Source organism: Bos indicus x Bos taurus, chromosome 13 (genome assembly GCF_003369695.1).
Source record: "Bos indicus x Bos taurus breed Angus x Brahman F1 hybrid chromosome 13, Bos_hybrid_MaternalHap_v2.0, whole genome shotgun sequence".
Lineage (NCBI taxonomy): Eukaryota > Metazoa > Chordata > Mammalia > Artiodactyla > Bovidae > Bos > Bos indicus x Bos taurus.
In genome coordinates, this window is record NC_040088.1 from 19,973,848 (window position 1) to 19,995,877 (window position 22,030).

The window sequence follows — 22,030 nt, forward strand, 5'->3', positions numbered from 1 at the left end:
AGTCAGACATGACTGAAGTGACTTAGCAGAGACATTGTTGGTTTTTACAATCATGGGAAGGGTGCCACTGGCATCTAGTAGACACAGGTCAGGGATACTGCTAAACATCCTACACTGCACAAAAAACAGCCCACAACAACAAAGAATGGCCTAACACACTGATGGTGTTGCTACTGAGAAATCCTGATATGCAGATTATCAGTAGCTGAAAAGGAGGAGGCAATGCAGCCTCCTTAGGATACAGATTCTCAAGGTGGTAAAGCAACAGCCACTGACATCAGATTGCCTAGACTTGGATCATTCTCACTAATCCTTGGCTCCTTGGAGGCAGGGGCCTTATTTTACCTACCATGCTTAAATTACGGACTAGTATGCAACGGAGAGTGCTAACCAATTGTGGATTGTCTCACGTAGTTGTTTTAAGGACTCAAGAAGGGAACATATACTAAGTGATATGAAGCACAGTGAGAGGGAGAAAAGCAGCTCCTGAATAGGGGGAGCTAGGCTAGTGTTATCAACTAGGATATGCTGCCCTATTGAATAAAATTTCAGAAAACACCAACATCACACATAGCCACTCTGTGACCATGATGGATCAAGACAAAAACAAAACCACCTCCATAAACTTACTAACAAACGAATAAGAACAGTGACCCAACCACACACACCCACACCCACACCTCACACACACACACACACACACACACAAAGACGAAATATCCCCCTATCCTGGCTGAGGGACTGCAGCTTCTTAACCAATCACAGCTTTAGCCACTCTTGGTTCTTCTCCCTTTTTCAGGTAAGAATTACTAAAATACCCATTAGAATTACCTTCATCTCCTTCTTAACAGCATCCAATCCAAAGAGAAGGCCTGCTTCCTGGAACCCTCCCCCAGATTACCTAATATAAGCTCCAACCCTGTAAATTCTTTCCAGCACCCTCTTCCTGACATGCCCCCTGCACCTTACGAGGAGACAATAAGCCCAGCTTTGTTCAACACGACGAGTGTTCTAGGTGGTCTTCGGCTAGGGGGCACTGACAGTAGTGAGAGCCCCAAAGGCTAACTGCTTCTATTATGCCTCAAGGGGAATTGCACCCACGCATTCGATGTCTTACAAACAAGGATTTTGAGGTTTCCGGACAGAATGCCTCTTGCCAGGCCGTTTCTCCTCATGAGGTCTCCTTTCCCGTCTACAGGGAGGAGGCTTTTGGTTTCCGACCTCCCAAAGTGAAATCCAGCCTGTTGGGTTAGATTTCTGAAGTAAAACGCCTCAGTGATGTGAGCGCCTCCGCTTCCAACTTCGAGTTACTCAAACACTAGCATACCCCACGGGGACACGGTGGAAGTGGTAGCAGAGAAATTAAAGCCCCAAAGAGTTCATATTACTGAATGCCTCACCCACCTCCCTAACTCAGGAGAAACCGCCCCGAATTCAGCTTGGGTTCCCTGCTCCTCCAAAAGCGGAGGTTAGAACAGCCACCGGCAAAATCGAACCTTCCGGGCCGGCTTCCTTAGCGTCGCGCACGCGCAGGGGCCGCTGGACAGTCACCGCGCTAGCGCCTGCCTCTTCCGGGTGGACTACAAGTCCCAGCTTGCCGGCACACGGTGTCGCCTGGTAACTCGCGCCAGTCGGAGCGCGCTAGGTCGGCTTCTCCGCGCGCCTGCGCATTGGCGGTCTCTGCGCAGGCGCATTAATAACGTTTGGGAGGAGAGGGCGGGGTGTCGTTCCCTTTCGCTGATGCAAGAGCCTAGTGCGGTGGTGGGAGAAGTGTCGGCAGGAGCAGCGCTGAAGCCGGGGCCTGGGGCTGACCCGTCAGAGTTTCCGTCCGTGCCGAGCCCACTCGAGCCGCAGCCATGTCCGGGGACGAGGTGAGGGCCTGAGACTGGCACTGTGTCTAGGGACCAAGGCAGTGAGCCAGACCCACCCCAGTATGGGAGACTGGGCCTGCGGCCTAGCGGCCGGCCGCCGCCATGTGGGGCAGCCGGGCCTAGGCGACCCGGAGCGGTAGAGCCGGCGAGGGCTCCGGAGCCCTGGCTTAGCGGTTCCCGGCTCTCCTCAGGGCGGCGGCGCTGATGCCGGCGTCCTCCCGTGGCCGGCGTTTCCGGAATGGAGAGCACGTAGAGTTGCCCTCTAGAAGAGGGCTTGAATCCCCGGTTCATGCCCCAACTGAACGAGACTGGGGCCGGCGACTCCTGCATTCCTTTCGATTTGACTGCAGCTCCAACTCTCCCTCGCTGGGCGCTGGTGGTACTGAGAGGAGCGTCTCTCGGCTCTAGTAGAGCGACCGCGTTTCAAACTTTGCAGGCTGGCTTGTCCTGCCCGGCATCCACTTTTGTTCTTATCTAGAGCTTTTTTTTTTCTTTTTTTTTTTTAAGACGGGAGAGAGGGGGAGAAGGCAAGAAGAAAACATCCTTCAGTCTGAAAAAGTGATTAACCTGGGAAAGTTTTAGGGCGGGAGTCCCTGAGTCTGCCTTAGCATAGCTCTCAGCGACGTCAGCGGGAAGTCCGGGCTGCAAAGCTCCCTCGGTCTTTTCCCACTGTCTTACTTGTACCTCAGCAAATTTCCTCAAGTCCCTTTTTGGTCAGGTTTATCGCAGTTTATTTAAATCCAAACGGCCTAAAATGACATTTGACTTTTAAGTACGAGCCATAGGTATTGAACTACCGCTGGAAAACTCCCTTAAGTTTTTGATTAATTTCTGTAAACATTGGAGTGATTGGCCAGCAGGGCCTTGGAGAGCAGAGAAAAATTCGAAGCTTTTTTGAGCTTTGTCATTTGAGGTGGGTCCTGAAAATGCTTTGAATTTCTTCAAGTAGTGGAAAGGATTCAGGGCAAGGACGAAGAATATTATCCAACTTGATTAGAGTTAATTCCTTAAAATATAGGTAGTGGCTAGTTCATGGAGGAGTTTGAAGACAAATTAAGGGATTTGGGATTTTATTCTGGAGGCGATTCCAAGCTCTTAATTCTCAGAAATGAGAATACTGAGGCTTCTAGAGAGTTGTGTGATGCTCGTGATCAAATAGTAAGTGACTGAGCCAGTAGTATTTAGAATTCCAGATCTCCGTTTGGTGCCTAGGAGACTCTGAGGAAGGAAACTGAGTCTGAGGGAAGTATGCGATTCCTGCTTTGGAGGTCATGGTTAGCCGTTGCTGTCCACCATTGTCTTTCAAAAGTTCTGAGAGGCGTTGTGTCAGGTTAGTTTTGTTTCTACTCATTTTCTAAGCTTTCCATTACCTTTAACAAGTAAGCATCTGTATAGCACAGAGTTCTCTGGGGTGCTGTTCTGTGTTTTTTATGGTAAAGTGCTCACAAGTGTTTTAAGAGTTCTACTACTAGTTGGTACAGGAGGTAGAAATAGAGCATTAACAGCAGTTGGGAGGGCTGGAGGGTTCAGTTTTAGCGGTGGGATTAGATGTTGAAGTGGAATATTACTGAAGGGTGAAAAGGATTTTGACAAGCAGAGATGGCAAAACCAGCATTCCAGCAGAGGACTTTGAAAGCCAATAAAGTATTAAAAAGCTTTGCATTTCTCAGATCTACCAGTCCATTTTGTAAACTGGAAATAACTGCCCAGGGAAGTTAAGTCATCCAACATCACAGAGCAAGTTAGTGGAACTAGAATCCCACCTTTGCCTTCCACTCTGAAGGTATGTGCAGGTTCTGGTTCCTTTAATCCTGTTGGATAGAGAAGTTTTCTTAGGCCAGTCCTTAACTTCTGGCTACTTTACAGGCTTGTAAGGATCAAGTGAAAAATCGGTAGGTGGAAATGATAAACTGTTAGGGACGTCCTACAGCAGAAGTAGTCCTGCATGGTAGCCAGGATAGAGGATTGAAGAATCTAATAAAAAGTAATTTATTTGTTTTTTCACATTTCCTGTTTTTCTTTTTTTTAATGTATAGTTGCCATAAACTGCACACTTCCTTTCAAACCTGGCAAGTAAGCCCAAAACTCAAATAGCATAATCTCTTTTAAGATTATGCTCTCATTAATCTCTTTTAAGATTAATACTCTGAAAAGCAGTATTCTAGAAATAGGAGGGCTGCCATGTGAGGAAAAGTTCCCTGATCTGCAGGCATCAAAATGCTGTCAGTAGCTAAGATTATTGCTTATTACTGGGCCCCATTCACAAAGTATCTGAATACTGGGTTTTCACACAACATGGTAAGGTGTTTTACAAAAGAAACTGAATGAAAAATGGAATGTGTGTTGTATGAAGTATACAAAACACAGAAGAACAAAATACAAATAAAAATCTCCCAGAATCCTATCACCCAGAGATGACCACACAGCATTTGTTCTGCTCACCTTGCCTCTCTGGGTTCTTTTGCAGCTCACTCCTACCTTCTTGGGGTGGTGCCTTCTAGGCCTTAAAGTTATCTTGAGTAAGGTATGATAGATGTGAGTAGGCTTCCAATTTGCTGAAGCACTTTAGTCTGTTGGTAATTTTTGCTGGTATCCCTTTTCCTCACCTTCTTCAACCCAACCCAGTGTGGGAAGTTAAAAAGAGAAAACGTTTGAAGACTTTATTGTAGACTTAAAAAGATAGCTCAAAAGAGTCTGATTTTCCTTAAGCACACTGTGAGCAACTGTTTGCTTCTCAGATCCCAACTAGTCTCATAAAACATCTGGACTGTGATACTTCAGATATAAAAGTCTTAAAAAAAAAAAAAACCACATATAAGTCAAGACTGACCTTGTGGTTTGAGGGAGGTCTACTTTGGGTACTGTTTAGGAATCCCTGGTTTCCATATTTTTAAACTCTAGTTTTGCTGAGTGGTGTGAATAAAATGAAGGGATGAGTATATGTCTTCAGCATCCAGAGACAGTAATTGGGAGAGATGTTAATTACATCAGTGTATAATTCTTGCATATTTATAACCCTTTTCAAGGCTACAACCATAATGTTTCCCTGTGGACCTATATGAATGTTTTTCAAAGGATAATAGCAGTGGATGTCCCTCTCATCTTTGGTCTGTTTTACTGAATAATAGTTAAAAGATAATTAATATTCTAGGCAAACTTGATACTGAAAAAAAAATGCAGTAAATGGCCTGCCAGACAACCAGATTTATAGTGCTTGGAGTGTTATCTGTCATTTTGCCAAATCTCCATATTTCAGGAATGAGGATGAACTATAGCTTCTTCCTTGGAATGATTACAACACAGTATTTAGGGTGACCCAAGACCCAGTAGGTCAGCAGTGGGGAACTCCTTCCTCCTAACTCTTCTGTTTACTACTCTTAAGTTTGCCAAACTATGCTCCTCAGACTGACTGCTTTCTAGAATTAATCATTTATACAGTTAGAGCATTCTTAAGGTAGGAGGGGATAACTTTGAAATGAGGCTATATCAATTTCCAAAACATCTTGCAGATCCTTCTTTATTGGGTGAGGATGATACTATACCACTCTCCCTTATTACAGACCATAGTTTGGTTTCAGTGTAGCTCAGTTTCCTTAATGTACTTGGGACATAAAGGATTTTAAGTTAATTACAATCAATTTGGGAATTTTTTTTGAGTTTCATGATATGTCTTAAAGATTAGATCACCCTGAGTTGATGGATTTTGGTGATAGGAAGCAAGACATACCATGCTTTGTCAACTCTAAAGCATTATATATAAATTGTATAACAATTGCTAACATTTATTGAGTACTTTTGTACCAGGTACTGTGCCAAGTGTTTTATGTATATTTACCTTTTTGTGCTGTGCTTAGTCGCTCAGTCATGTCTGACTCTTTGCCACCCCATGAACTGCCGCCTAAAGTGGCCTCTGTCCAAGGGATTCTCCAGGGAAAAATACCAGAGGGTGTTGCCATGCCCTCCTCCAGGGGATCTTCCCAACCCAGGTGGATTCTTTACCGTCTGAGCCCCCAGGGAAGCCTATTTATGTTTTTAGGTTTGGTTTTGGTTCTGCTACTGATCTCCACTTTACAGTGGAGGTGTGGAGAGGGCAAGAACTTATCTGGGGTAACAAAAGTAAAAACCAGAATTAGGATTTGAATTCAGTCAGTTAGGTTCTGGACTTATGCTTTTAAACATTTTCTTTTAATGTTCTAGAAGAACAAAGCAGAGTAAAAGGTTGTATAGAAGTTTCTTTCACTCAGATAGGGATTTGTTATACGAAGGATTGATGATGGATTTCTTTAAAAGTTTGTCTGAATTTCAGGATAAAAAAAACATTTTTAAGTTTTTTTTAAAATCAGGTCAAGTCTCCTGGTGTAGCAACCCAGGTTATCAAACTTAAAACATGTATGACTTGTCTGGGCTTTGGTTTTCTCATTCATAAAGCAAGGGACGAAGCTTAGGTTGTTATAACGCTAAGCTCCCTTTCCTAAATTCTATTATCTTGTGATAATTTATAAATTAAAAAACAGTACATGTGTTTTTTAAGAGCATGCCTTTTGAGACTGCAACACGCTTGTTACGTGAGCATCATTAAAAATAATCACATGGTCCCGGTTTCTTCTTATCTTTTAAACAGATGATTTTTGATCCTACTATGAGCAAGAAGAAAAAGAAGAAGAAGAAGCCTTTTATGTTAGATGAGGAAGGGGATGCCCAGACAGAAGAAACCCAGCCCTCAGAAACAAAAGAAGTGGAGCCAGAGCCAACTGAGGACAAAGATGTAGAAGCTGATGAAGAAGACAGTAGGAAAAAAGGTAAGTGGTAAACATGAGAGAGTCAGTATTGTTCTGAAAGACCTCGTTCTCTTCCATTGGTGTTTTGAATTTTGTGCACACAATGACCCTCGCAGCCTGAGAGGCTGTTACAGTGAGGCTGAGGCCATGAATAGTCTGGGCACATGGGACCTTGCCAGATTTCTTTTGGGCTTGTTTGAGGGAAGATTCCACCAAATCCACAGGACAAAGATGATAAAACTTTGTCACTCCACAGCTGGTTTTCTAATCTAGCCTGTCCAGAAGTCTCTTCCAGTTTTTTTTTCCTGTCTCTTTTCCAATTTTAACGGTGGTTGTATTTGAGTGTAGGCAGAAAGAAATAGGACCAAGATAGATAGTTTTATGTCTTAACAAGTTTGAAAATATATAGAAGACATTAAAATTACAGCTAGCATTAGTTACTCACTCTTGTGCTCTAACATAAACACCATTTAAATGATTTAGTAAACATGTTTATATTTGTTGAATAGAAGACACTGTACTAGGGGTAGAGAAAACTGACATTTATTGAGCATCTGCCATGTGCTAAGCATCTTGTAAACGTTTAAAACAAAGTTGGAAAATAAATCATTCTTTTAATAAGAATTAGTTATGAATTCATAAATAGCTCCTTGAAAAACTTTGTAATAGAGGCATTTAAAAATATTCCTAGTGTACAGTAGGGCAGAACAAATGGAAAACTTATTAAACCAAACGTATTTTTACTCATTAATGGTAGATAAAATTTCATTTTGTTCATATTGTAGTCTCATTTTAATGAACGTGAAATACTTTATAAGGCCTTTTGTTGGTTGATTGAATAACTTGTTGGACTAGGCACAATAGGTGAGAAAGGCATAATCCCTCGGTATCTCATTGGGAGATAGACAAGCAGCAAGTAAACACCTCTATTGGAATGACAGAAGGTACTATTATCAAGCACCTACAGGATACCTAACCCAGTTAGGGGATAGGAAAGATAGGCTTAGAGAAGACTTCTTGGTGGAAGTAACTTCTAACAAAGATCCTGTGAGATGAAGGTAAGAGCTATGGGAGAGGGCCCATAGGAAGGCTTGAAGGTGAGAGACCACACACACTGCACTAAGAAGTGGAGGTAGTTCAGTTGAGCTGGAACTAGGGATTAAGGTGGAATATGAGAGACTAGGCAGAAGTTGATAAAGCTGGAGAGCCTTGGAAAATTATGTTAGAACCCTGACTTTGTTTGGGGAACAATGAGGCATCATATGGTCAGCTACTATATAAGTAGTCCCTACATGGTCCCCGATTTGATCCCTGGATCTGGAAGATCCCCTGGAGTAGGAAATGACACCCTGCTGTAGTATTCTTGCCTGGAAAATTCCATGGGCAGAGGAGCCTGGCGGGCTGCAGTCCATGGCGTCACAAAGAGTTGGACAAGACTAAGTGACTGAGCACAGTATATGGTCCCCTAGCTAGGTAATTTCCTACAAAGCTTTGAGTTGACCTGCCATTGCATTTTTAGAACCATAACCTTTGTAGTTGTAGAGGAATTACTGTGCTAATTAATACCAGTCTCTCTCATTCTGGTGACTTGATTAATAGATAAAACATTGGTTTAACTCAATGCTCTGCCTTTGCTATTTGCTAATAATTGATAATCTCAATTATCTTTTAGATGCTTCTGATGATCTAGATGATTTGAATTTCTTTAATCAGAAGAAAAAGAAGAAAAAATCAAAAAAGATATTTGATATTGATGAAGCTGAAGAAGGTATAAAGGTAGTATTGCTTTCTTATTGAAGGTAAAATTTGACCTCTTGAAAGGTTGCTAATGGCTGATGTTTCTCCCTCTTTGTCTCATCTCTTACTAGTTTTGCTTTTTTAATTAAGGATTTAGTCACTACTGTTAAGGTCGTTTTCTTGGCATTGTGTCTGACTAGATATTTTAAAGGAACTATGGTTCAAAGGAATGTAAATTTAGCTTTTACACATTGTATTGTGTGCCATTAAGATGATTACAAAATGCCATTTATCATTAATCATACTGAGATTGGCTGAGGAGAGAGATTTCTGTGAGAAATCCTGTAGAACAAATATCCCTATGATTTCTTCTGTTACACTTTCGGTAGCATGTTGAGGATACACAGATTTATGTGTATACCTCTGAGCAGCAAAGAATGAGCCCTGGCCTGTGGTGGTTGGTGGCTGATTTTATGGCCTGTTCTCCTACAGGAGATCCAGAGCAGTCAGGCTGGTTTTATGGAATTCTCTGATCTTGTGGGGACTTGAGGCCCTGTAGTTGTCTTATTACTGGATTGATTTCTAAAATAATTATCTCAGAGTTACTTTGAATAAGGAGTAGAAAGATGGGTGGTTAAGTAGGTGAATAGGAGGATGGGTGGAGAAAGGAGCTGAAAGTCTGTTCTTTAATGATAATTTAGCAGATATGTATTAGTGAAGACAGTGAGTCAGGCATTGTGTGCTAATTGTTAGGGTACTAAAACAAGTAAGATACTTTCCGTTTTCAGAGGTTCGGGGATAATTTGGAGTTCTTTAGAACAAGATGATTTTACCTGGATTTATCCTATTCTCTCCTTGTTTGGAGATTCTCTTCTTTTCCTACTACTGTAGGGAAATTGATAAAGAGAAATGTTCAGATTATACTGAATAAATGAAGTATAAATATCCCGGGTAACCAGGTGACACGTTAGAGATATGCCACAGAAAGTCTTGGTTAACAAATTTCTCTAGTAACTTTTGTCCTGAAGAGTCACTTATAAGCTCTAATTTTAGTGCTTGGATACTTTTTACTCTGCTCTTAAGTCATAACAAGAAGTTTCAAGTATCCTTATCAGGCAAGAACATGGACATTAACTTGAGGCTGAAGTGTTTTTAAGATTTGAATTTTCAGACCACCACAGAGCTTTTGAAAAATCTTGAAAAATACTTTGTGCTATTCTCTACCTTTCACTGGGTCTTAGCCTCCAGGTTAGAAATAGAGCTTACTGGGATAAAATTATTAATATAGGACTAGAAGCTGACTGGTGTGTGCTAACTTAGATTTAGCCTGTCTGAGTTTCTCATTTACTGATTGTCGTCTTACAGGCTAGGTTAATATCTGGTTTCTTGTCTGGTGTATCCAGCTGATAAACATGGGCTGATTGGTCTTTGATGGTCAGATGTGGCACTGAGACAACACAGCTGGATTTGGCATTTTAAGGCTGCACTTTATTCCTGGCTATTTGAGCTTTTTTGCTCATTAGATTTCTAAAATTGCTATAGCAAGGTTTACAGAGTAGCACAAAAGTAGATATTGATAAGTAATGTTGACAGCACACTTCAGGTTGGATACACTGATGAAAGTAGGTGAGATTAGAAGGCTGGAACTAAACTAGCCCTTTCTGCTCTTCTAGGGTTTTTGTGTCTCATTTCAAGGTTGTGCCTGGTTTACATCCATGACTATAGCAGCTAATCTTGGGATCAAGCTTTACCTTCTCTCTGTCCATTCATCATGTAACCCTAATTCTCCATGGGTTCTGCCTTTCCCTCTTTCATGATTTCATCTGTTGAAGTGTTGCCCAAAGACCTCCTTATACAGCCTAGTGCCAGGCTGGCAATGGTATAAGAAAAAAAAATTTGGTCTTTTCCACTGGTCCTGGCATATAGTTCCTAAGACTCTTGGAATCTCTGAATCTGAGTTTGATCACCAAGAGCCAATGATTTCATCAATGATGCCTACAGAATGAAGCCTCCATAAAAATCTCATGGGTGGGCTCAGTAAAAAAAACCCTTGGGGGACAGTTTTGGAGAGCTTCAGTGCTGGTGACCACATTGGGATGTTGAGAGTGGTATACCTGGAGAGAGCATGGAAGCACTACACTTCTGCCTCCCTGTTCTTGATCTATGCATATTCTCCATTTGGCTGTTTCCAGGTGTATCCTTTATATATTGTGTATATATGTGTCAAGTATAATAAGGTAAGTGTTTTCCTGAGTTGTTTGAGCCCTTCTAGCAAGTGATTGAATTAGGGGTGTCTGGGAACCCCTGAACTTTAAGTAGGACATATGTGTGGGAAACCTGGGGACTCTGTACTTGAAATTGGCCTCCAAAATGAAAACAGTCTTATGGGACTGAGCCCTTAAATCCATGGAGTTTGTCACTAACTGGATAGTGTCAGAACTACATTGATTTGTATGTTATATAGTTAGTGTCAGAGTTGGAAAATTCGTGTGGAAAAACATCACATATTTGGTGTCAGGAGGAAAAAGCGCTCCTACTAACTGCATCAGAATACTTAGAAACTTATTTAAAATATTCCTGAACCCCATGCCTGCTGAAGATTGTCAGTGAGATATAAGATTCCTTGTTAAGTGTCTTAAAATTTTTCCAGTTTAAATGATACTCTGAACAAATTTGGTTCACCTGTGAGAGAGATTTCTGATCTATAACTTCAGTTTTGAATATGTAATACTTTTTTCCCCCAAAGCCATGTCAGCCTATATCATTTAAAAATAAAAATAATTCTAGTAGCAAAATGTTGACTCTTATCTCACTTTCTTAGGACCTTAAGATTGAAAGTGATGTTCAGGAACCAGCTGAACCAGAGGAAGATCTTGACATTATGCTTGGCAATAAAAAGAAGAAAAAGAAGGTTGTCAAGTTCCCTGATGAGGATGAAGTACTAGAGAAAGATGAAGGTAATATTGGTGAGCTTAATAGCTCATTTCTAGGTTCACACAAACCTTTGGCCTAGTCTCTTTCATGAATGGGTTCCTTATTTATTTTTTCTTGGCCCCTTATTTCCACTACCAAGTAATGGAAGCTAAAAGGAAACAGAATCTAACTTGATAATGAAAGTTTAAAAGATGTCATGGGGAAGAACTTGACAGTTGTGATTACATTATAACATACTGATTTAGACTATTGGGACAATTACTATAACTGGATTTAATTTTTTTTTTTTACTATTTTGTTAGAAGTGCTGTTTATTAGCTTCGAAGTGCTATAACTACTTCAGAGAATTTAGAACAGTCAGCAGATGGGTTTTTATGGATGTGTTTGTTTCTTAAGTGCTTCAAAACAGACATTTTTTCCTCTGATTATCCTAGTGCATTATTTGGTTTGTTAAATTAAGAAACAGTTCAGTGTGTCTGTATTGCCACAAATTCCTAATTAGAGAGGTCTTTATTAAGGGTGATTTATGAAAATTGTAACATCTCCCTAAGGAATACGGGGTTATTTGAGAGCCTTGATGCCTTTATGATTGAGACTGTTATGAATGCAGTTGTGGGAGGGAAGACAAGTGTCCTAAAGCTTTCAGTTGTCTAGATCTGCTTCTCCCTTCCCCTTTTTGTTCTTGTATCAGGCCCTACCCCTCATTCTTACAGTCTTTGTTGTCTGTAGCTTTAGAAGATGAAGACAGCAAAAAAGATGATGGTATCTCATTCAGTAACCAGACAGGCCCTGCTTGGGCAGGCTCAGAAAGAGACTACACATATGAAGAGGTAAGACAAATTCTGTTGTGAAAGGGGGCTGAACTGTTCACTAGAACTCAAAAGCAGGATAAATGTCCCCTGAATTGAAAGGGCCATTGAAGTACAGGTTGATAATGAAACAGACCCAGAGAGGTCACACAGCCAGTGCACAGCACTGCCTGATGCCCACGTATGGGGCAGGCAGTCATTATAGTATCATCAGAATCCATGAACTTCTAAGATCATCGGAGCCCTCCTGGAGGGGGACAATAGAGAAAGGAAGTGTTAAAAGGGGCCAAGCTAGTCTGGAGTTTGTTTGTTCTGGGTAGTCTGAATTTTACTTTTCCAGGTACCACATATTTTCTCACAGTAACAGTAGAATTAATAGGAGCTTGTTCATTCCTTTGACTATGGAACTGTTCCGCTTTCATAATGGACCAATTGCTGTTCAGGGTTGAGAATTATTTTCAGGGAGCTCCCAGAACATGTGATGAATGTGTACATTTGATAAGAAGTTTGTTCTTAAAGGAAATGCACAAGTTACGCAAGTGGGAACTGTATACTCCTGCTATTAATAAGACTGTACATGAATACCACTTTATCTCTATAGCTACTGAATCGAGTGTTCAACATCATGAGGGAAAAGAATCCAGATATGGTGGCTGGAGAGAAGAGGAAATTTGTCATGAAACCACCACAGGTTGTTCGAGTAGGAACCAAGAAAACTTCTTTTGTCAACTTTACAGACATCTGTAAACTGTAAGTTGGTTAATGTGGAGTCTCCATCCCAAATGCCAGGTTCTCAGTGGAGTGGATGTTAAATATCCTTAATGTGGACGTTACTGCCGGTAGGAGACAGTGCACAGGTCAGGGCTGGGTTGAGTGAGGTCACAGTTCAAGTCCGTCAGTTCTTTCGATTCATAGGTCTTAGGGCTTGATTTATTAGGCATCTAAAAGTAAGGGAAGGCAACTCATGCTGACTTATGAGAGGATTCTAACCAGATGGAGTGAAGAGTCAGGAGACTGAGTGTAGTCCTTAGAAAGAAGCCTGGAAAGCCCAGGGAGATGGAAAAGCTCATCAGGCTGGAGTGGGCCTGCCAAGCAAGTACAAGCAGTGAGCTTTGGGAAGGCAGCTACATTTAATGTTCTGCTTTCTTGGGTATTGCCAAGACACAGGTGATGAGATTTCCACTTCATTAATTACCATCACATTCCATGCCTGTCTTACCCCCATGTCACTATCTGGGCCTGGCTCTTCTCAGACTTCCTCAGCTACACCTTTATGGGCAGGTTCCTTAGGGCAACTGACCTTATCTCCTGTTTGTTCTTTAATTTCATAAGTAATATAGGCTTGTTGTCAGTAAAAGGGAAAGAAAGTGAAGTTGCTCAGTCGTGCCCGACTCTTTGCAACCCCATGGACTGTAGCCCACCAGGTTCCTCCGTCCTTGGGATTTTCCAGGCAAGAGTACTGGAGTGGGGTGCCATTTCCTTCTCCAGGGAATCTTCTTGACCCAGGGATTGAACCTAGGTCTCCCACATTGTAGGCAGACGCTTTACCATCTGAGCCACCAGGGAAGTCAAAATAAAGAAAATGTAATCACTAAAAATTCCCTGACCAGAGTAACCACTTGTTTTCATTGCTTATAGGCATAACTTAAAAAGTTTTAGACCTTTTTTTTTTGCTGGTGGTAATAGTATTTCTATCTATAGAAATTAGATAGAAAATGAGAAAATACGGACCTGCTAAAGAAAATGAGAACTCATTTGTTTTAAGTCCATCATTAAGAGATAGGTAATCATAGTTTAGTATTTTTATGTTTAGCTGCTTTTTTTTCTTAATATTTATTTGGCTACACCGGCTCTTAGTTGCAGCACTTGGGATCTTTAGTTGCAGTGTGTGAACTCTTAGGTGTGGCATGTGGAATCTGCTTCTCTGACTAGGGATTGGATGTGGGCCCCCTGTGTTGTGAGTGCAGAGTCTTAGCCACTGGATCACCAGGGAAGCCCGCTGTTTAACTACTTTTAAGCATCTAAATATTTTTTAATAAATTGGTATTATACTGGTTTTTAACATATTTTTCTCAATATATAGTGAACTTTTTACCCATATCATTAAATAATCTTTACAAATGTTTTTAAGAGTTATACAACATATTCTGACAGTTCCTTGGTTGAACATGGTTGCTCCCAATTTTTCAATATCAGGCAGAGCTTCACGGAACAATCGTGATATGAACAATCCTGATACGTGTATCTTGGCAGAACTCAGAATAGAGCCTTAGGGCGAAAATTCCCAAAGGGGAATTGCCTAGTCAAAAGGAATGGACATTGTTTATAGCAAACATTGGCAAGTTGCTTTCCAGCAAGTTTATACCAGTTTATACTCCCACTAGCAATATAAGTACCTGCCAGTTTTATTATATTTCACTGACCCTTACTCATTACATTTGGAGGAAAAAGCTTTTTAAAATTATAATAGCAGTACCTAGTTATTGGAACAAACTCAAACAGTGCCAAGTGAATAGAATTAAAAAGTGTACTGAGTGGCATTACTCTGTATTTGCTTTTTTTTGTTTTATGTGCTTTTTCATTTTATGCTTTTTTTATTATTTAGAGACCTGTATTTTAAAAGCAGGATAAAATGGATGTACCATAATTTAACCACTTTCCAGTTGGTGAATATTTTAGCTGTTTTAAATTTCTGTTGTTGGGCTGCCATGAAATACTTCCCTTTTTAAAAATAAATTCCAAACAGGAAATATATAGGAATTTGCATAACAGACACCCAAGTATTCATTACCTTGATTTGGTGTGTTTTGACCTCTTGATACTTTAACTTCAGATCCTTTTACTCCTTTAAAAAGAGGGCTTTACAATTACAATTTAAGGCCATCTTTATATATCTTTCTGATCTCTTTTACTTTCCTTCCTAGAAAAAGATCTTATCCTTTAAAGTTGGTATTTACCTTTCCTGTCCATGTCTATAGACATTTACCAGTGTGTATATACTTGTAAATAAAATGTAATATTGTTTTATGGGCTTTAAAATGTAAACAAATGGTATCATATATATCTTCATTTCAGAGTTTGACGAACTGTGCTAAAATTCACCTAACAGCTGAGTAATTACAAAATAGTGAAGAGAGTGAGGTTTTTAGAAGTTTTGTTAGATTTCCATGAAAGATACGGTTTATATTATTCCACTTTCTTTTTAGATTACATCGTCAGCCTAAACATCTCCTTGCATTTTTATTGGCTGAATTGGGTACAAGGTAAGAAACTTCACGTTTGTATACAGTTACTTACAGTGTTAGTGGACATTTTATAAGAACTTCTTTTAACTTGAAAAGATGTACTACACTTAGGGAAAAAAACATCCACCTGATTGTCAGAAGAACTTTTAGGGCAATGAAGGAGGGAAACTTGTTCATTTCTATGGGAGAGGTTGGCTACTTGGGAATAGGAAAACGGTCCACAGTGGCTCATATGTGAACAGGCCTGTTAGGTATACCAAAGTGAGCCGAATGTCCCTTTAAAAATAAGTAATGTAATAATGAATATGACTAACATGTTGAGCGTCCATTGTGTGCCAGACTCTTTTGGATACCATCTCAATCTTTACAACAGTTCTGTGGACTGTTAGAAAGTAGTGTTACTCCATCTTAACACATTTGGAAACAGGTTTGGTGAAGTGAGGTTGTACATAGGTGGTCACATAAAGAAAAAAGAAAAAGTGTTAGTCATTCAGTTATGTCCGACTCTTTGCAACCCACGAAGCCTGCCAGGCTCCTCTGTCCATGGGATTCTCCAGGCAAGAATACTGGAGTAGATTGCCATTTCCTTCTCCAGGGGATCTCCCTGATCTAGGGATCGAACCTGGTCTCCTGCATTGCAGGCAGATTCTTTACCTTCTGAGCCACTAGGTCACATAGCTAGTTAATTGCAGTCAAGATGTAAACTCAGGTCTGTGTTTCTTGGGAGCTTTTAACTCTTAAAAGCCTTAATCTTGTGCCTTGTTGGTAGTACAGAGGTAATTAAGGTGTTCTCGTCTCTTCCTATCTAGAAACTCATTTTGTTGGAACTGGCTGTATTTGCTGTGGGGTTAAGGGGTAATTTGCTTGACCAGTGGTAGATAGGTGGGCTGTGTTGTGGGAGAATTGTATTTTAAATGTAAATTTGTTACAAACTTAAATTACATAAACTGATGGAGCAAAAGGTAGCAGTGTTTTTCCTACTTCTCAGAATAATTACAGTTTTTGTGGAGGTGAGGTAAATTATAACAAGTTGTAACCAGTGAATTTATAGTCAGTGAGCTAAATATTATAGGGCTATCAAGAAAACTGAATATCTTTTGACAGTGAATGAAAAAGATTTTCTGTGTCAAGCACTAGAATCACCGTTGCCTGGAAATTAAGGGTTGCTGTTCATGGAGGATGATGATAAACTCTTACCGTTAGAGGAGAATCATAGGAGAGGTTCTTGGAAAAGTCAATTTAATAGTAAGATAAAGAATAGATTTAATGCCGCTTGGCTGAATTTTTGTTTACTTTCTGATTTGTAATTTCTCTTCTTTTCACATTTTTGTATGGCTGAAATTCCAAAGCTTCTTAATTTTGATGAAACCCAGTTATCAGTGTGTTTATTTGGTCACTTGTGCTTTTCAGTGTCATATTTAAGAAAATATTGACTAACAGATGGTCATGAAGATTTACGTCTGTGTTTTCTTCTAAGATGACTACAATTTTAGCTCTTATGTTTAGGTCAACAGTTTATTTTACAGCTATTTTTCGGTATGTTAAAAGTTAAAAGTGTCAAAGTTGTTTCTTTTGCGTATAAATAGACAACCTAGTTGATCTTGCACCATTTGTTGAGAAAACTATTCTCTGTTCCAATGAATTACCTTGACACTACTTCAAAAATCAATTGACAATAAAATAAGGGTTTATTTTTGGACTCTTAATTTTTTTCATTGATGTACATGAACACTGTGGCTTTGCAATATATTTCAATCTCAGAAAACATGAGTCCTCCAACTTTCTCCTTCTTTTTCATCATTATTTTGGCTAGTCTCAGTCCTGTGCATTTCCATATAAATTTAATTTTTTTATTTTTACATCAACTTTTTTTTTAAATGATGTCTAGCCCAGAGCCTTGCTTTCTCAAAAGTATTACTTGTCAACAGCTACTTTAAAAAAATTTTCTCTTTAAGCATCATTGACAATATGAGGCCTGAAATTGCTTTATAGATACAACTCACACATTTTAAAATGTATAATCCAGTAGTTTCTAATTTGTTCACATAGTTAACCATCACCACAATTTTAGAACATCTTCATTAACTATATGCAACTGATCAAAAGATTTGGTCTTAGAATTTTTAAGGATATCTAGAGCTCTTTTCATAGTTTTTATATTTATAGTGCACCTCACTGCTTTGCATATGGTATGCCGTCAACAAAAGTGTGATTGTCCTTTGTTGCGTGAATGGGTCATCACACAGTTAAGTTTGTTTTTTTTTTCCTCCAATGGCTGGGTCCAGCTCTCTGTGACCCCATATACTGCAGCATGCCAGGCTTCCCTGTCCATCACTATCTCCCAGAACTCAGTGTCCACTGAGTCAGTGATATTATCCAACCAATCTTATCCTCTGTCACTCCCTTCTCCTCCCCTCACTCTTTCCCAGCATCAGGGTCTTTTCCATTGCGTCAGCTTTGCACATCAGGTAGCCAAAGGATTGGAGCTTTAGCATTAGTCCTTCCAATGAATATTTGGGGTTGATTTCCTTTACGATTGACTGGTGTGATCTCCTTGCAGTCCAAGGGACTCTCAAGAGTCTTCTCCAGCACTACAATTTGAAAGCATCAATTCTTCAGCACTCAGCCTTCTTTATGGTAAAACTGTCACATCTGTAACAAGACTACTGGAAAAACCATAGCTTTTAACTAGACAGACCTTTGTCGGCAAAGTGATGTCTTTGCTTTTTAATATACTATCTAGGGTCGGTCATAGCTTTCCTTCCAACGAGCAAGCATCTTTTAATTTCATGGCTGCAGTTACTCTGCAGTAATTTTGGAGCCCAAAAAGATAAAATCTGTCACTGTTTCCACTTTTCCCCCATCTGTTTGCATGAAGTGATGGGGCCAGAGGCCGTATCATCTTAGTTTTTTTCATGTTGAGTTCCACGCCAGCTTTTTCACTCTGCTTTTTGACCCTCATCAAGAGGCTCTTTAGTTCCTCTTCACTTTCTGCCATAAGGGTGGTGTCATGTGCATATCGGGAGAAGGCAATGGCACCCCACTCCAGTACTTTTGCCTGGAAAATCCCATGGACAGAGGAGCCTGGTAGGCTCCAGTCCATGTGGTCGCTAAGAGTCGGACAGGACTGAGCGACTTCACTTTCACTTTTCACTTTCATGCATTGGAAGAGGAAATGCCAACCCACTCCAGTGTTCTTGCCTGGAGAATCCCAGGGATGGTGGGGCCTGGTGGGCTGCCGTCTATGGGGTCACACAGAGTCGGACACGACTGAAGCAACTTAGTAGCAGCAGCAGCAGCAGCATGTGCATATCAGGCTATTGATATTTCTCCCGGCACTCTTGATTCCAGCTTGTGATTCATCCAGCCCAGCATTTCATATGATGTACTCTGCATGTAAGTTAAATAAGCAGAGTGACAATATATAGCCTTGACAATAGTCCTTTCCCAATTTTCAACCAGTCTGGTTTTCGACTTAATTACAAATCATTTGTTGTGGAAGATGTAATTAAAAATTGAATTTAATGTTAGGAAATAAGGGTAAGTCATTAGGCACCAACTACTTAAGTTTTGAGAAACCAGGTAGTATTGCCCCTATAACTTACCTGTGTCATTGAATATATTTTAGTATTTAAAATATTTGAATATTTACTATTATAAAAATAAATATTAATATTTAAAATGTTTGGTATTTGATTCCTTATAGGAAAAAACAATAATAGTTTTTGTTTTCTTTCATAGTGGTTCTATAGATGGTAATAATCAACTTGTAATTAAAGGAAGATTCCAACAGAAACAGATAGAAAATGTTTTGAGAAGATATATCAGTAAGTGTGTAATTTTTAACACATCACTCTGAAATGTTCCCATTGGGCTGAAATATTCTGGGTGACAGCCATTGGTTTTTAATGAAGCTAGACAGGCTGGCCTTAGAAGATGAGGGAAAATGATAGTGGTGGGGAACTGGGGTGGGAAGTGGTTCTTGGTAGCCAGCTGGGGGTCAGGGAGTGGGGTTTGGATTTCCTTGATCAGACCCAGCTGATCAAGGCTGCTGGTTGGTTCTAGGCTGAAGGCCAAGTCAAAGAAACCTATCTGCATTCAGACCTGATCTGACCTAGTTCTCTTACCTTCCTAATCACTTAAAATTGGCAGATCTGTTCCCACCTAAGAAAGCTATTAAGTTCTCTCTTGAGTGAGTTTCCTATAGACAAAGCCAGGAGTAGGCATCTGGCACGTGTCACTGCTTCTTTGTACATTTGGAGCCTTTTTTCAACCCATGGTTAAGTTTGTGAACTATTACATCAGATAGCTTGTGTTTTCTTACCTCTAGAATAGCTGGGTGTAGCTAAGATAAGCTTTCAGCTTGGGTTCCAGTGTGGGATTGCAAAGTTCAGTAGAAGCATTTTAGAGGAAAGAAAACCTCAGGTAAAAAAAACCTGTGGCTACCAGGTAATTCTGTGTGTTGTTTCTCCTCAGAGGAATACGTCACCTGTCACACGTGCCGATCACCAGACACAATCCTGCAAAAGGACACCCGCCTCTATTTCTTACAGTGCGAAACTTGTCATTCTCGATGCTCTGTTGCCAGCATCAAAACTGGCTTCCAGGCTGTCACAGGCAAGCGAGCACAGCTCCGTGCCAAAGCTAACTAATTTGCTAATCACCACTGATTTTGCAAAGTGTGTTGTGGAGATTTGGCTGGACAGGTTTACCATCAGAGTGGATATACCACTGTATTAAAAACAAGATAGAAAAGCTGCCAAGTTCTTTGGCGTGTGGCTGGTTGGTCTGAAATTCTTGCAAGATGCCGTTGCTGAAGCTGTTGACATACTCATTGCCTACTTTAACAACTGTCAGAGAAACATGATGGGGTAAGGTGGTGCTTTTTTAAAATCGTTCATAGACTTCTGTAAAATGCAAGATAAATTAAAGTTATTATAACAGTGATTCTTTCAATTTGGTTTGTCCTTCAGTTTTCTTTTCTATTAAAAAATTATGCTTAATGAATTCAGCACAACAGTTTGTGCCTGGGCAGCTCTGGTGAGGTCTCTCTATGCTTGTCCTGAGAATCTTAAGCTGGGTAGTCATTTTCCTTCTCAGTTTCTTGGGATGCCTGAAGTAGACATAGCTTCACATGATGGTTGGAACATGAAATCTGGGAGGACAGCCTGTTTTTGGTGTCCAGAAAACAATTATATAGACTTGAATTCTTTTTCATTATGTGGGGATTGTTGCCACTACCTCACAGCTGAGTCCTCCATCTGTTACCATATGAGGAAATACAGGGTGCTAAGTACCTTCCTTAGAATTTTCCTCCTTATTGGCCACTAAGAGAATCTTAGAGATACAGCCTTTGAGTATGTCTTAGAACTTGCTGGCACACCAAGAATAACCCTAGTCAGGCATCTGTTGGTGAGAAAGTGGTGTGGCTTATGCAGTAGAGAGAACTCTTGACAGTCCAAACCATGATGCTAGAGGACACTTTTCTTTTTCCTCAACTTGAGTTCTGGATTTGAAAAATGGCCCACCACAAATGTTTTTTTTCTATTTTCTGTATTAAAGTCGATTTTGAATGTGATCATGAGAAACCAAGAGGTGATTCTGATTGTGTTCCACTTCTGGGGCCTCCTCCTGGTTCTGCCTTCTGTGGTTTTGGCCAAAAAGGTATTTCCCCCCTGAGCACAAGAGAAAAGATCCTCTTAAATACCTGCTGTGATCTGCCTTGCACTTGCTGAGGGTAAGGGCATAATGCTGCCCTTTCCTCTTTCTTGTTGCCAGACTATTCCAGGAGCAGTCACTCAGCCTTGAGTGTCTTGACCATGTTGTGTTTAATCACTGTGACCCAAAGTATAGGCGAAGTGTTGTAAGGTGCCTTGGTCAAGAAGTGGTAGAGGGGGCAGAGCACTCCCTCAACCCAGTAGGTCTTGAGGGGACTACACACTGGCTGAGCTGCCACCACTGCCCTGATGAACTCAACTGCTGTTTATTTCCTCTTCCTTCTTTTGTATCTATATCCACACAATTCCCAATGTCAGCTGTTATTGCGTGAATAAACCAAGGATCAGTGCCTCTCGTGTAATTAGCGCTTTTGTGCCTATGTATGTGTGTTTTGTTCTTTAGTTGGGAGACATGGGATTTTACAGTTTGGTGACAGATTGGCAGTTTTAACCCCAGTTCTTAAGTCCATTCTCCAAAACAGATTCTCCAGACGGATCGAGACTTCAAGATAGTCCTGTTGAGGTACTATTTGGTCAAAATTGGACTGACTGTAGTAGACCCATTCAAAATGACGAGTTACCCTAGGTTAGCATTCCCAGTAGCATCAGCCTCTCTTCTGTCTACTGTACTATCTCAGACCAGCCATAGCTCAGCTGGAAGGAATCTTCTATGGAGGGACAAAGCAAAGGCCATTGAGGGTTTCCGATCAAGAGCAATGTTCTAGTTTTAAGGGAATCAGACCACCATTTCCAAAGTGTCTTCAGAAACTGTTACAGTGTGTTCCTAATTATGCTGGGGGTTGTGGGGGGTGTTTTTTGAGACCAGATAAACATGTTCCATGACAAAAGTGAAAGTCTTTTGTATGTGGATGTGCATTTTCACAAGCATATAAATATGCAGTTATATCTCTTGAATTCATACCTGCCCACAGCCCCATC

At 40.5% G+C, this 22,030-nt stretch overlaps 1 protein-coding gene across 1 annotated transcript; it reads left to right on the forward strand.

Annotated features, from left to right (window-relative positions):
• Window positions 1–1,694: 1,694 nt before the first annotated feature.
• On the forward strand, window positions 1,695–21,443 carry EIF2S2 (eukaryotic translation initiation factor 2 subunit beta). Its single transcript, XM_027558768.1, has 9 exons — window positions 1,695–1,871; window positions 6,493–6,670; window positions 8,322–8,425; window positions 11,208–11,343; window positions 12,050–12,150; window positions 12,731–12,879; window positions 15,336–15,392; window positions 19,116–19,201; window positions 19,851–21,443. Exons 1-9 carry the CDS (start codon window positions 1,857–1,859, stop codon window positions 20,024–20,026), a joined length of 1,002 nt encoding a protein of 333 aa, XP_027414569.1. The 5' UTR covers window positions 1,695–1,856; the 3' UTR covers window positions 20,027–21,443.
• Window positions 21,444–22,030: the final 587 nt, after the last annotated feature.

Excerpts from the sequence above, each read along its gene's own strand:
- EIF2S2 (XM_027558768.1), top strand. Across the intron at positions 11,344-12,049 it reads AGTACTAGAGAAAGATGAAG|CTTTAGAAGATGAAGACAGC; the intron begins GTAATATTGGTG and ends TGTTGTCTGTAG. Across the intron at positions 15,393-19,115 it reads TTGGCTGAATTGGGTACAAG|TGGTTCTATAGATGGTAATA; the intron begins GTAAGAAACTTC and ends TTTCTTTCATAG.